The sequence below is a fragment of the Rattus norvegicus genome, chromosome 15, assembly GCF_036323735.1.
Source record: "Rattus norvegicus strain BN/NHsdMcwi chromosome 15, GRCr8, whole genome shotgun sequence".
Classification (NCBI taxonomy): domain Eukaryota; kingdom Metazoa; phylum Chordata; class Mammalia; order Rodentia; family Muridae; genus Rattus; species Rattus norvegicus.
The window spans coordinates 22,776,682-22,790,035 of NC_086033.1; the positions used below are offsets into that span (position 1 = coordinate 22,776,682).

At 45.8% G+C, this 13,354-nt stretch overlaps 1 protein-coding gene across 6 annotated transcripts in view; it reads left to right on the top strand.

Moving 5' to 3' along the window:
• Positions 1-13,354, top strand: part of Samd4a (sterile alpha motif domain containing 4A) — a 215,673-nt gene that overhangs the window by 160,482 nt on the left and 41,837 nt on the right. For 3 of the 6 annotated variants that reach the window (XM_039093258.2, XM_063274206.1, NM_001399774.1), the window contains 2 exon segments: positions 2,102-2,365; positions 12,459-12,568. In XM_039093258.2, coding sequence (XP_038949186.1) covers positions 2,102-2,365; positions 12,459-12,568 — 374 coding nt within the window. 6 annotated transcript variants of the gene reach the window in all.

Here is a 13,354-nt window from a genome sequence, read left to right on the forward strand (position 1 = left end):
CTGTGGTACATACATGCATGCACACATGCACATATGCACACGCACCCTAAGTAAATACCATACTAACAGCTACCATGAACCATGAGGCATAGATATTGCTTATCAATTTTGTGATTGCCTCTAAACGTCCTAAGTACCACAGGTCCCACCTGCTCTGGTCAGTCCCTTTTTGGCAAGTCCCATTCTGTGGCTTCAAATTCACTTGAATCGCAGCTGGGCAGAGAGAGCTGCATCTGGAAATGTAGTCCTGTCTGGCCAGCGCCATTTGAAGTCCCCACCAGAGGTTAAAAAAAAAAAAAAAAAAAACCCACAGAGCTGAGTCAGAATGTCCGGGTGCTCCAAGGCTTCAGACACGTCTGCCCAATTTTACATAAATGCTTAGACAGGCATGAAATGAATTTTCTGGATGTCTAGCTTTTCTCTCTTCGTTTTGTTGCTGTTTCCTATTTTCTTATTTTTGTTTTGTTTTTCTCTTGCCAATGCTTCTCCAATTGGGAAGAAGCGCATTTTCCAGGAGCCTTTTCTGTTCTTTAATCTAGTGGAAAGGCAAACCTAATGGGATTTTTTTTTTAAGTTATGTTCACATATCTTTAAGGTAGATAAAAATTCTGTGTCTTTAACAGGATCTACTCAAATTAGAAATTTCCTAAGTAGAAAACAAATGTTAAACTCAAAAGCATCCCTACCCACCAACAACACACTTGATTTGTTAATAAAGAAATTTTTTTTATTATTTAGTCCTTCTGATTGCACACACAAGGTCAAGTGGGAACCTTGACCTCTCCTACCGCCCAAGTATTGAACCTTGTTGTTCTTAGAGGGTTGCCAGCTAACCATCAGACCGTACCATTACTGTCTCGGATATGCTTTTTGGCAACAGTCTGCCCTTCGACTCTGGCCTTTATTTTGTAAGTGGGGTCATGTTAATCACCTGCTCTGGTCCTTACATAGGTACTATCCCTCCAGAAATACAGTCTAAAAGCAATGCCTTCCACTATTTGAGCCATCTGGTCTACCTACTGCAAAACACAGAAAGTTCTTGCCGGTAATGAAATACACGGCTGAAAGTAGGGACAGCAAATGCCTCACTGGAGGGGTTAGAGCTAGAGATGGAATTTAATGGCTTCCCTGGAAAATGTTTAAAAATGTGTGTGGCCCAGTTCCACATTAGTACAGCAGCAGTCAAAATAGACTGAGGGAAAAGTTATGAATAGACTTATTTTGTAAAGTCACTCTACACACCCATCAAAGCCAACCAAGGGTAACATCGGCTCCCTCAGCATTGATGTTGCTTGAATCCCTCCTTTGAATGCCTTCAATTTAATTTGGCCAGTGATGTGCATTCTGTTGCTTTTTCCTAGTTTTCTGGGAAATAAAAAAGGAACCATGAAGATGTTGCCCACTGTGTGGAAGGACTGACCATACTTACTGGGAGCACTCTAGTGGCTGCTGAATGAAAGCCTTGTCACCTGAGGGTGTTTGCCAGATAAAAGTTGACATGAACCCTGAGGGCAAGGAAAAGAATTAGCCCTTTCAGTGTGCCTGCCAGTGCCCCATACCCTGAGGTCATGTTAGTGCTGGCTTGCTTCCCTCCTAGAGCCCCTACCACCATTCAGAGATGACAGTTTCTTGACTCCTGTTTAGACTATGTAGTTCAGCTTCTAGATCAGCCCTCCAAAGATTTCCCAATGCCAACCAGCCTACCTGTCCCTCCAAGCCCTCTGTACCAATATGGGTAACCTCATGTGTGGTGTTTAAACCATAAAATTGTCCAACACATGCTCTTTTCCCCTTGGTCAGAAGCTGTCAGCCTTGCCCACTGTGTAGGTCCACTGCTCCAAAGTCTGATTTTGTAGGTTTGAAATAAAGCCAGATCCAAACTCACAAGACCAGATGTGTGAGCACCATAGGCTTGGACCAGACAGCCTCCTTTTTAACCATGCAGAGGCTAGGATAGTCTCAGGCCCAATCAGCCCACTGTGATCATCAGTGCAGTGGAGTTAGTCATGGTATCTCTGAGGGTTCAAAGGTATTGTGGGTTATTCTGCGTCCCAGGCTAAAGTGGGGAGAATAACCTATTTCATTCTATTTTTTTTTCCAGTTCTCTCAGGCCAGGCACACCACAGCCCTTTGAAACGATCTGTGTCCCTTACCCCACCCATGAATGTGCCAAACCAGCCTCTAGGACATGGATGGATGTCTCATGAGGACTTACGAGCTAGAGGACCTCAGTGCCTCCCATCCGATCATGCCCCCCTGTCTCCACAAAGCAGTGTAGCCTCTTCAGGAAGTGGTGGGAGTGAACACTTAGAAGATCAGACCACTGCTCGTAACACATTCCAAGAAGAAGGTAGTGGTATGAAAGGTGAGTGACCACATGAGGATCTGAGAGGCCCTCCCTTGGTTTGGAGTCCAAGAGGGAAAGAGAGGTGGTCAACAGGAGAGAGGGAGTCCAGCCCCTCACCTTAGGCTCCTCCTGCATTCAAGCCATGCCTTCCAGAACTCCAGAGCTGGCACTGGAGGAAAGGCCTTGGAAAGTCTCCTTCCAGTTGATAACAATGTTAGCTGGTGAGACAATACCCAGGCAGGCTTTGGGGACAATGCCAAGGGCAGGCTCCAAAAGTGCCCTCGAGCTGCCGTCAATACACAGTCCTGACCTTTCTATTTCTGATCCTAGATCAGTGCTCAGTGATCACTTGCCCCAACCCAGAACCCAGAGCGAGAAAGGTCAACATCTTCCTTTGTGCTTTCTGTGTGCTGACTCATGGACAATGAGGGCTCCTGCTATCCTGGATAGGGTCATCTGAAAAGATGCCAGGCTACTCCACCTCTGCCTTGCTGTGGCCAGGGACCCATAACTAATTCAGAAAGAAAAACCATTGATCTTTTATTACTTTATTTTTTCCTAATGCGGAATTGTAGTGATATTCCATTTTTGTTTGAAGTCCAAAAAAAAAAAAAATCTTTAAGCCCTTTTCTCTGCATCTGCTTCAGGGACATGAGAACCATCAATGTTTTAACCAGGGTAGTAGATTTGCACATTGATGATAAAGGTCTATTCAACCTAAATAAATATTCCTCCATAGCCTATCAATGGACCCTCTCCTACAGACCCTCCTCGGGAGACAGAGATTTCTGAATTACCAATGATGAGCTCACAGAGGATGCATGCATTCTGTGCTTGTAGATGCCAGTTGTTAGAGGGATAGAAGTCCTTAGGGGAGCATGCTCATCAGAGACATGCTGATAACAATGTTAGCTATTGAGACAATAACCAGGCAGGCTTCTGGGACAGTGCTGAGGACAGGCTCCGAGAGGGGCCTCCATGCTGCTGTTGACACACAGTCCTGAGGTTTGCCGATTCTAATCCCCTTGTAAAAGAGTCTCTTGACCTCATCCCTTCCCAAGATGGGACCCTGGCACAGAGTATATGCCCACATCTTCTCCGGTGCCAGATCTAAAAGGAAGCTAGGTTGAAAAGTGGAACCGGGCAACTTAGGGAGTGAGGCTGGCCTCCAGCCTTCCTCTGAGCAGTGTATGGTTTTCTCCCTATCCCAGCCCCTCCCCACAATGGGCGTGTGCTGAGAGACCCTTGGAAGTAGGATGTGTCTTGAAGTGTTCCTCTGGGGATAAACATGAGTCTTTAAAAATGGCTAATGCAGTGGGTCATTTTGGCATATAGTGTGTATAACCCTCTTCCATGGGGCTCTGGGGACTGAAGATGTTGGAGGATGGGCAAAGCCCGTTCCCAAGGGATGCTACATCCGTGTGAGGTTCAGTGTCTGTGCAGCCTGATTCCAGGACAGTGTATGTTGTTCCCTTGGTAACTCGAGAGAAGCATTGTTTGCATGTTGACCAGCAAGGTGGACCCTGAAGAATAGGCCATTTGCTTGGAGGAATGCCAACTTCACTGCCTAGTGTCTGAACACAGGCTTCCTTCCTTCCTTTTACTTTACTTTCCTGTTACCCCTTCACTTGTTTGGAGGGCTGATACATACTTACACATTCTCCCAAGTGGATAAATGTTTGCTTTCAGGCTTCTAAGGTAAGAAGTGAATAGAGATAATGTATCATTTTTTTAAAGAAACATGAGCAAAGGGGGAAATTGAAAATGAGAATCCCACTGGTTTGGGTTTTGTTTGCTTAGTTCTGTTTGTATAAAAGTTAAAACACTTTCTTGAACTCGTGGGTTATCTATGGAGAAGTTCATTTGACCCCTTTCTCTAGAGTTCTTGAAATTTTGTCAATCACAGAAACCCACAGACAAAGCGTCACATCCCAGATTTTCATTGCTAGCACATAGGTATCAATGAAAAAGAAGCTTTTTGGTGGCTGGTTGGAATGAAGGACCTTTTGCACGTGTTTCTGCCTTCTTTGACCTGTTGACCTTACCTTTTCTTAAAGAAGTGGATGGAGACATCCATGTATACGGACACTAGCAAGTAATGGGAAATCTCAAGGGAAGGAACAGGATTGATAATAGAGAATTCTATTTATAGTGGATACGTTTTCAATTCAACTGACAGTGTCAGATGATAGAAATGTCCAAGCCCCAAAACACCAGCCTTCTGAAATGGCATAGGGCCAGTATTTGTTGAGCACAAATGTTCCTTAGCCAGCCCTATTGTAAAGTGGTCTCTAAGAACTCCTCTACAGCAAAGATTACTCAGCATAGCCTCTTAGAGTTCTATCTAAGAAGCAACCCTTAATATACCAATCCCAGGGATTTGTCATTTGATCTCTAGGCCTAAGAGCAGATGATCATGTAGATTTCCAAATCAATTCCCACTTTCTGAGCAGTGGACTATGGAGCTGACTGATGCGAATCATCTGAGAAGAGCCTTCCTGTGGACGCCCCCATGCCTGCATTCCTGTGCCTTGGGTCCCTTGGCAGGAACAGAGACACTTGGGCCAACACCAAATGGCTGTTTTTCTAATTGGCAAACACCTGGTCTGCAAGAACAAGGAAAGCTGGAATAGAATTTGAAAGAGTCCCAAATCCCCTGGGGATCGCCGTCACCTCATGTCTTGGGAGGAAAAAAAAGCAAAGTCACCATAATTGCATTCATTTTTCTGGCTACCTGGTGTTCATGGCTGAGATAGTGGGCTTGTTTATGCCCTACCTCTCATCTGGACAGACCAGCCAGCTTGGCCACCATCCTCCCTTGGGAACATACCTCTTAGGTCAAGCATGCAGAATAAACCCTTAGAGGATTAATTGCTTCCTCCTGAATCTCTGGGCTTTGCTTCTTCTAGTAAACACTTGTCCTAATGGTTTGGGCTGGCTGTATGGAATAGGTAGGGCTTTAGGCTAAAGGGAAAGCACTGGATTGAGTATCCACTAGAAGCCTCAAAGAGCAACCTGAGCCGGAATATGGAATTTCCCTGTTACCAATCCCTTTAGGAGGCAGCTCCTTAGAAACGTTTGGACTAACTGTGCTGGCTATGGTTTAAATCCAGGTCTCCATGTTCTTTTGAAAAGCTTCCCTGAGACTTATCTCAGGGGATAGACTCTTGATTCTAAGTTGGTACTCAGTTATAATATCCCTTCTCCCCAGGTAGCTGATGAATTGAATGTACTCTCTCAGCTCTTATCTCACATGGGAGAGAGAAGAAAGTCTCATATGACTAAGTCATTTCTTTCCAAGAAAGAAGGCAGCCTGTTGGTGGAGGAACAGATCTGTTAGTCAGAGTAGCATGGTGAGCCCTCTGAGGTGATGAGGGGAGAATCCCTGGCTCACTTTTGTCCTTATGTAAGCCATCAGGCTTCTGTGCACCTACAGAGCCCTGGGGAGACAGAGGTGAGGGGTCCTCTAGGTCTAGGGGACTCACATAACATCAGACCTGATGTGAGGACTCTGTTGTGGAAATAGGATCTCTTAAACGTTTGTCCTGACTTGAGACACGCACCAAGACCATCCCCGATTCAAATGGGAGGGAAGTCTGTAGTGTGGTGAGACCTGGATCTGAGCCTCAAAACATGATTACAGGTCAGCCAGAACAGATGGACAGAAGGAATTCTGTGCTGAGGGAACGGCATTGTGAACTTGTGTGAGGCAGGGTCACAACCTATGACTAGAGTGTAAAAGGAACGTGGGAAACAGGTCTGCAGAGGAAGCTCCTTGACCTTTAAAAGGATTGTGCCTCCCATTCTGAAATTGTTGAAGGGACTTCTAAAATAGGACCACCTGCTGAGATCTGCATATTAGAAATGGAACCTTCTCAGCAATGTATTCGATGTTCATGAAAGTAAAGGAGAGGAGATTCTGGATTTGAAAGCCAATGGAGAGGAGGAGGGCTGTTCAGGATTGGACGAGGAGAATGAAGCTGGACTAAGATAAGTGCCAATAAGAATGGGGAGCAAGGAGTGTGACACAAGTCCTCCGTGAGAAACTGAACTGTAAAGACTTGGTGACCACTAAATGTGAACAGTAGTGAGCAGGTGACATTTAGGATGGTCCCCAGGTTTCTGCCTGGGACACCTAGAGATGTCCTATGGGAATTAATGAGGGACAATTTGAGGCATGGTAAATGTGGGAACCTTCAATGAAAGTACTCAGTGGATCCCACAGGAGCTCCATACTCCTCCCCTGCCCAGTGGAGCAGTTTCAGTGTTATTCGTACATGAAAGGGTGTCTTGAAGTTCTGCTGAATTCCAGGAGTGGGAAACCCTGAGAATTTGGCTGTAGCAAGAATGGTTGCCCAGATGAGGAAGCAGAGGTTGGAACTATATACTTTTGGTGGAAGCTGTAGTTTATTGCAGAACAACATCGACTGGGTCTATCTGTGACTCGACACTTCCCATTAGCACAGAAATACGGAGATAGCAAAACCTGATGTATTACGTGTGTATAGATGTAATAGAGACAAAAAGGGGAACCCCTGGCTGCAGTAACCTTGACAGACACACAGTCGTTAAGAACAGAGAAGGCCATTGACTGTGGAAATTGTTTGTCTTTTCAAGAAAGTCTCTCAGCTGGAACTTGAGTAAACTTTTTCTCCACATAGCAAATAAAATATATTGTCTCCTAGCAAACAACTGGCATAGAATTTGGAGTCATTTTTTGACATGTAAGCCATTGAGCCTTGGCCTCTCTCGGATTGGAAATGAGAGAAATTATGTAGAGGTGAGCTCTGAGGGGAGAGAAGTGGGGGAGGAGGGAGGAAACTGTGAGAAAACCTTGTAGAAGAGATTTTTGAATGCAGCACCTCTGAGGGCCATAAAAGTCTGAGTGATGGAGTGGGCATGTGTGGCACCCTAAGTAGCTGGGACACTTTTTGGATCAGCCATCATGAAAAATAATTTAGATTCAGAAAGTTGCCTTTCCAGGTGTTGTATTGAATGCATTTAACTAGAGTAAATTCAATGGCATGTGTGTGTGCATGAGTGTGTGTGAGTGTGTATGTGTGTGTGAGTGTGCATGAGTGTGTGCATAACTGTGTGTGAGTGTGTATGTGTGTGTGCATGAGTATGAGTGTGTATGTGTGAGTGTGTATGTGTGTGCATGAGTGTGTGTGTGCATGAGTGTTGTGAGTGTGTATGTGTGTGTACATGAGTGTGTGTGTGTGCATGAGTGTGTGTGTGTGCATGAGTATGTGTATGTGAGTATGTGTGTGTGTACATGTATTTTAACTCCATGATGTCGGCATGTGACCTGCACTGCACAAGTGGATCCTCATGGCCATGGATCTGTGCTAATAGCTTCTGATAAGCTAAGACCTCTGATGTCTTTAAACAGCAAATCCCAGGACTCTTCCTAGGTCCTGAAGGTCTCAGGGTTTCTAACCTCCACTCCTTGATGAGTGGGTGTCACCTTCAGTTAGGGCCTTTAAGAACTTCCCTCAGCAGTTCAAAGCAGGCTGTTTAAAAACAGCACTGAGGGGCTGGGGATTTAGCTCAGCGGTAGAGCGCTTACCTAGGAAGCGCAAGGCCCTGGGTTCGGTCCCCAGCTCCGAAAAAAAGAAAAAAAAAAAACCTGCTCATCCATGTTCTTCCCTTCTAGACAAAGCCCCGCCTTAGTCTCTCCCCCTCCGGTGCTTCTCTCATCAGCTTGCTCTCATTTGGAGTTGGGTGCAGTGTGGCTTGTTGACCCGGCATAAGAGGCATAAGAGAAGAGCAGCCCACGTCCTCACTGGAACTCAGCTTCAGTGTGAGCTAAAGACATAACACACAACCTCCCTGTCGTCAAGGTGTCCAAACTCTAAAAGGAGAAAAATGGGCAATAGTGCGAGACTTTGGTCCCACGGCTAAAGACCTGTGGGTGTGCATAGCACATATGCAAGGTGGATCTGTTCCCCAAAATGGCCGGAAGATAAACCAGTGTTACCCACAACAGGAACTGGAAGGAGCTTCTGGAAGGAAGGGAAGCCCATAGCACGAGGCATCCTACTATGTATATGAATGACTCTTCCTAAACCTCTCTCCTCAAAGCCTGGCACCCCAAAGCTTCATCATGGCTCTATTCTGTTCTCACTCGGTGTCCCTTGTCTGTGTAGCCATGTCTACTTCCATGATTGAGCTCGTAAGCATGCGCATTGTCAAGGCCATCTGCTCTCCTGAGGTCCTGGTCTGCTGGCTCTGCACTTGGTTTCCCTCTCACCAAACTTGAACCAGAGGAGCCATCTTCAGTCCCTGTGTTTCCATAGGAACTGTTCTTCCTGACATCCCAGCACCATCCATCAGTTTGTACTCTTTCATTCCCCTCCCGCCTTTCTCAAGCCCTCCTCACGGTTCCTGAACTCGCAGCCTCCAGCTCCCCTCCCGTGACCACCGTCATCCTTCTGATACATCACCTGGGTATCCAATGCTCAGGTTTTGGTGGCACAGGACAAAGATCTACTTTCCTCATTTCGACATTTCATATCTCAGGTACCGGACTCCCTGCCTGTGGGTCCCCACTTTGCCTCTCTCTGTCTCCAGCATCCACCAAGTGTTCTCTCTACCCTAAATGTCCCCATGGCTCTGGCTTTTGCTTCTGATGCTCCTACCATATGAAATGGCTTCTACAATGTGGTTTGCCCGTTGGGCTCCAAGTTGTTGCTCTCCCAAGCATGGGATGTAAGGGGCTTCCTCTTACTATCTTGGCAAACCCAAGTATTCATTGTTCTGTGCTACCCCAAGATTTGGGTATTCTCAGCCCTTATACTGGAGCTGTTATAATTTTTGCACGAGATTCAGTCACGCCTTCTGGATCTCAAATTCCTTGATGATAAGGACATGTCTTCACAGAGTCTGACCTCTACTCATGGCACCTAGTAAATGTTGAATAAGTAATAAAATTCCCTCGGTTGGCAGGGAATTCTCCCTTAACTTATAGCAAGAGTCTCTCTCTCTCTCTCTCTCTCTCTCTCTCTCTCTCTCTCTCTCTCTCTTACATCCCATGAGAGGATCTCTCTCTAGCTTGGATTATTGGACCTGCATTTCTATGTCCAATGGAAGTCACCTAGATTAAACTAAACTGTACTCTGAAGATATATAGGCTGAATTTACATTTCAGCTTCTCCACCAGACACCCTCTGTGTCTCCCATGTATTGACCCTTCCAACCATAGCCACAGCTTTTCACACAGAAATGAGAAGATCCAAGCTAAGAAGTTCAAATGGTTCTCAACATTGCCTCCAACAGACTGGCATCTACACTTTCCTCAGAGTTCGACCCTGGCTAACTTCTTAGAGAATCCAGCATCCCAGTCATTGGAATTCTTGCATGTGGGAACGAAAGTCAAGACTCTTATTTCTCTTGCTTGTTTCCCACTTAATGGAGTTCCGTTTTCATTTCTGGCAAGAGAAAGGCTTTCCCCCACCAACCAGAGAGAGAATGGTTGGTAGGCTATGTTCTTCTCTGTTGTTCTTTGGGGATTCGTTGTTGTTATGGAGACGGGGTCTTACCATATAGCTGGGAGGTTGCATTCCTAAGGACTGAGATTTCTTCCTCATTGTTTACTCATCCTCCCTGCAGGAAGGGGAAACAGCTCCTTAGATGCATGGCACTGAGCTAGACACTATGCAAGTAGGCTGAACCCCTTAAGGATGTACAGGTCAAAGGAGCCTATGTTTCCCAGGGATGTGTCTAGAAATAAGTCTTCAGGAAGGCCTAGTTCATCCTGTTGACACGGTTGTAGGAAGCTTTTCTAGGAAAACTTCACCCACTGACCCACTGACCCATTGACCTGCATTTTGAAGAAGTGAGTGAGGCTTGCCCAGTCCTGCCTATCCCAAGAGACCCTAGTTGTCCAAGTTGCTTTCTAGAAAGGAACTAGCACTTAGTAAACTGAGAGTTGCCCCTCCTGCTTCCTGACTTAAATCCTATTGTCACTTTGACTTTTAAAACACCCAGGTCGCAACTTAAAGTCTATTTTCATCGTACTATCAGTGGATTTTGCATGACTAAGCTTTAGGGTGCTTGGTTGAATTAAAGAAAGAAAGGGGAGAGAGAGAGAGAGAGAGAGAGAGAGAGAGAGAGAGAGAGAGAGAGAGAAGAGAAGAGAAAGAGGAGGAGGAAGGGTTCATGGAACTGCTCCATCCCTCTTGTGATGAATTGTATCCAAGCTTAGCACTGGATTACCCAGCCTTCTCTGGATCATGACCGTTGTGTTTTCTGAGCAATGGTTTGGGATTTTACACAAAGCCTGGTGACCAAGTGGTCAGAACTCCAGAGCTGTAGTTAACGTGGTTACCCATGTCAACCCACGGTTAACATTGTCTGCACAAGTGTTACCATTGTTTCCACAAAACAATGACAGAGAATGAAGTCTGGTAAAAGAGCACCAGGACATTATACCAGGAAAAGTACTAGACTCTGGGCTAGCATGTCCAGAAATGGTGATCCAGAGGTGGTTTGTCCTGCAGATTATGGTAGGAGTTAGCACTGTGCACCTGGAGAAGCCTTGTCTGAGCTTAGCTAATGATGGAGCTAGAGGGACTCTCTTTTTGTCACAGTAGATTGAAGGCCTTCCAAGGACAGAGTCAAGTAATTTCTAGCCTGAAACGATGGAGTCTGTTCTTAATTGAATGTTCAATTCTAATTCTCAGAAATCCTCCATTTTTAGTCCACACAAGATCGCTCAGCAGGCCAGAGGTCACCTGCTATGCCTGACTTTCTTTAAGGAGACCAACCCTGTCCACACTCCCTAAGCCTGGGTTTGGTTTTCCTGGGAGGCAAACTGTCTTCCATCAGCCCTAGCTGTCTACTCTGAACATTGGAAAACCAGAAGTACCCACCTATCTTTGAATGTGTGTGGCTGGCAGAGTAAAACACTTTGTAATCAACAGTACAAAATCTTGTGACCAATACGCTTAGCAATAAGACGATGCCCCACAGAAAGCATGAATGACATTTACCCAGTGCCTTGGACTCTGAAACTACTCACGGTCTCAATTTATTTAGCTCTATGGCTGGTGATCTCTGCAGTCTTTGTTGCAATGTGGCAGAAAGCTGAGATGCAGAAGGACCTGGGTTCTAATCCCCCCTTGAGCACATTCTTTATCTGTGATCTAGACTTACTGGCATGATGCTGCCATCTGTATGGTGAATAGGGTTAGGGAAAGATGATTCCAGATCTCATCGGCTCAGAGATTCTGACTGGAGACTTTGGATAAATGATTTATTTTGGCTTGCAAATAGCAAAATAATGACTCAGTAGCTTTTCAATCCAGTAATTTTCTTGACTTTAGAACACCAATCTTGGGATTTGCTTCAGTTGTGCCTTGAAATTTCCTTTATCCTGTGGTCTAGGCAGGGTTTGGATCCTCTGTGTTGTGACATCTCTTATGGAGACATGACTAGCAGCTATCCCACAACAGTGACAATAGTGGCAGTCCAGGATGCCCTTTATCCCAAAGGAGCTGGGGAAGGTGAAAGAAACACCAGGTGGGGAATCTATAACTATTGCATATGGTTCTGGCTTGTAGAAGTGGCTGACGTAGACTTTCCACTGAGCCTCAGAAACAAAAGTGTCTTGAGGGTATAGACTATTATACGTACTTTGAGCATTTTTCTAAGTCGGTTCCTACCAAGACAACAGTGAATTGGCCGAGCTGAAGCAACAGCCTTTGTGTTTTACTTTATTGTGATGAACTCTTTTGATAACTTTAAAGGTGCTGTGGAAAGCTACCTAGAAAACTGTACACACACACACACACACACACACACACACACACACACACACACACACACAGAGTGGCATTCTAGGGGATTCCTGTTTCTTCTGAAATACTTAAACCCCAAGTTAGCAATGTCTGATCTGAGGTAGAATTTAGGTCCCAGTTGTCAGGGTTAGCCCTAAGCTTTCTGAGCCATTGTTTGCTGCCTGAATTAAGTAATAACTATTTTTTTCCTTCTTTTCCCCTCCGGCCATCGCCCTCCCACTCCTCTGCCCTTCCGTCTTTCATCGTCCCTTCTCGTCCCCTCTTGTCCCTTTCATTTCTGCTTCCATTTTTTTGCACGGCTTGCACCACAGATGTTCCAGCTTGGTTAAAAAGCCTTCGCCTGCACAAGTACGCTGCGCTCTTCTCACAGATGACTTACGAGGAAATGATGGCCCTCACGGAGTGTCAACTGGAGGCTCAGGTATGTGCCTGAAGGGCCCCTTCCCTGAGACAAGGCCTCGAGGTTCAGCCTCAGACAGACCTCCTCCACCCAGTAGCTTGCCTGGATCTAGGAGCCGCCTGGTGCTGGCTGGTGTCCCTTGGTGAGTAAACCAGCTTCTTGCCTTGACGGTTGAGTGGGAGTCATGGGGTAATGAAAGGGAGAGGAAGTTAGGAAAAGGCAGAGCCAAGTGCACCTTCAAACACGTGGGTGCTAAGGAAGACCCTGTGGTACTGCCCAGACATCAGTGTTCCAAAGAGTCTGCCCCCGGCTCATCCCTTTCTGCTACCAAGCCAAGACTTGTTTGGATAGGGACAGACTCCTCGTCTGTTTATCCAGTCTGGTCACATATCCACTAACTTCTAACTGGACCCACCAGTGGGAACACTAGCCATTCCATGACGTTTTTCCAAAATCATTCATACTGGTCTTAATTGCGATCAGAGTAAATTGTTTAAAATGCTTTCTTCTGACCACCTCAAATGGCGTGGGACAGCGGTGGCAGGTGAGATACGCAGGTCTTAGAATTTATTTCCCTTCCGAAGTCATAAAAGAACAGAATCCCTCCTTCCTCCTTAGGTCTCTCCCACGTCTGAGTGCAAACACCAGTCAACAGCACCCCCAAAACTATTTCTGCCATGCCAGGCTCTTGCCAACAGATCTAATGTGTGTTCTTGCTTCTCTTGTTTAAAGTGCTATTTGCATTTTTTTTTCAAATTGACCCCAGCTTCCTGTGAGCGATGATTTGAAGACACTGGCGGTCTAAAT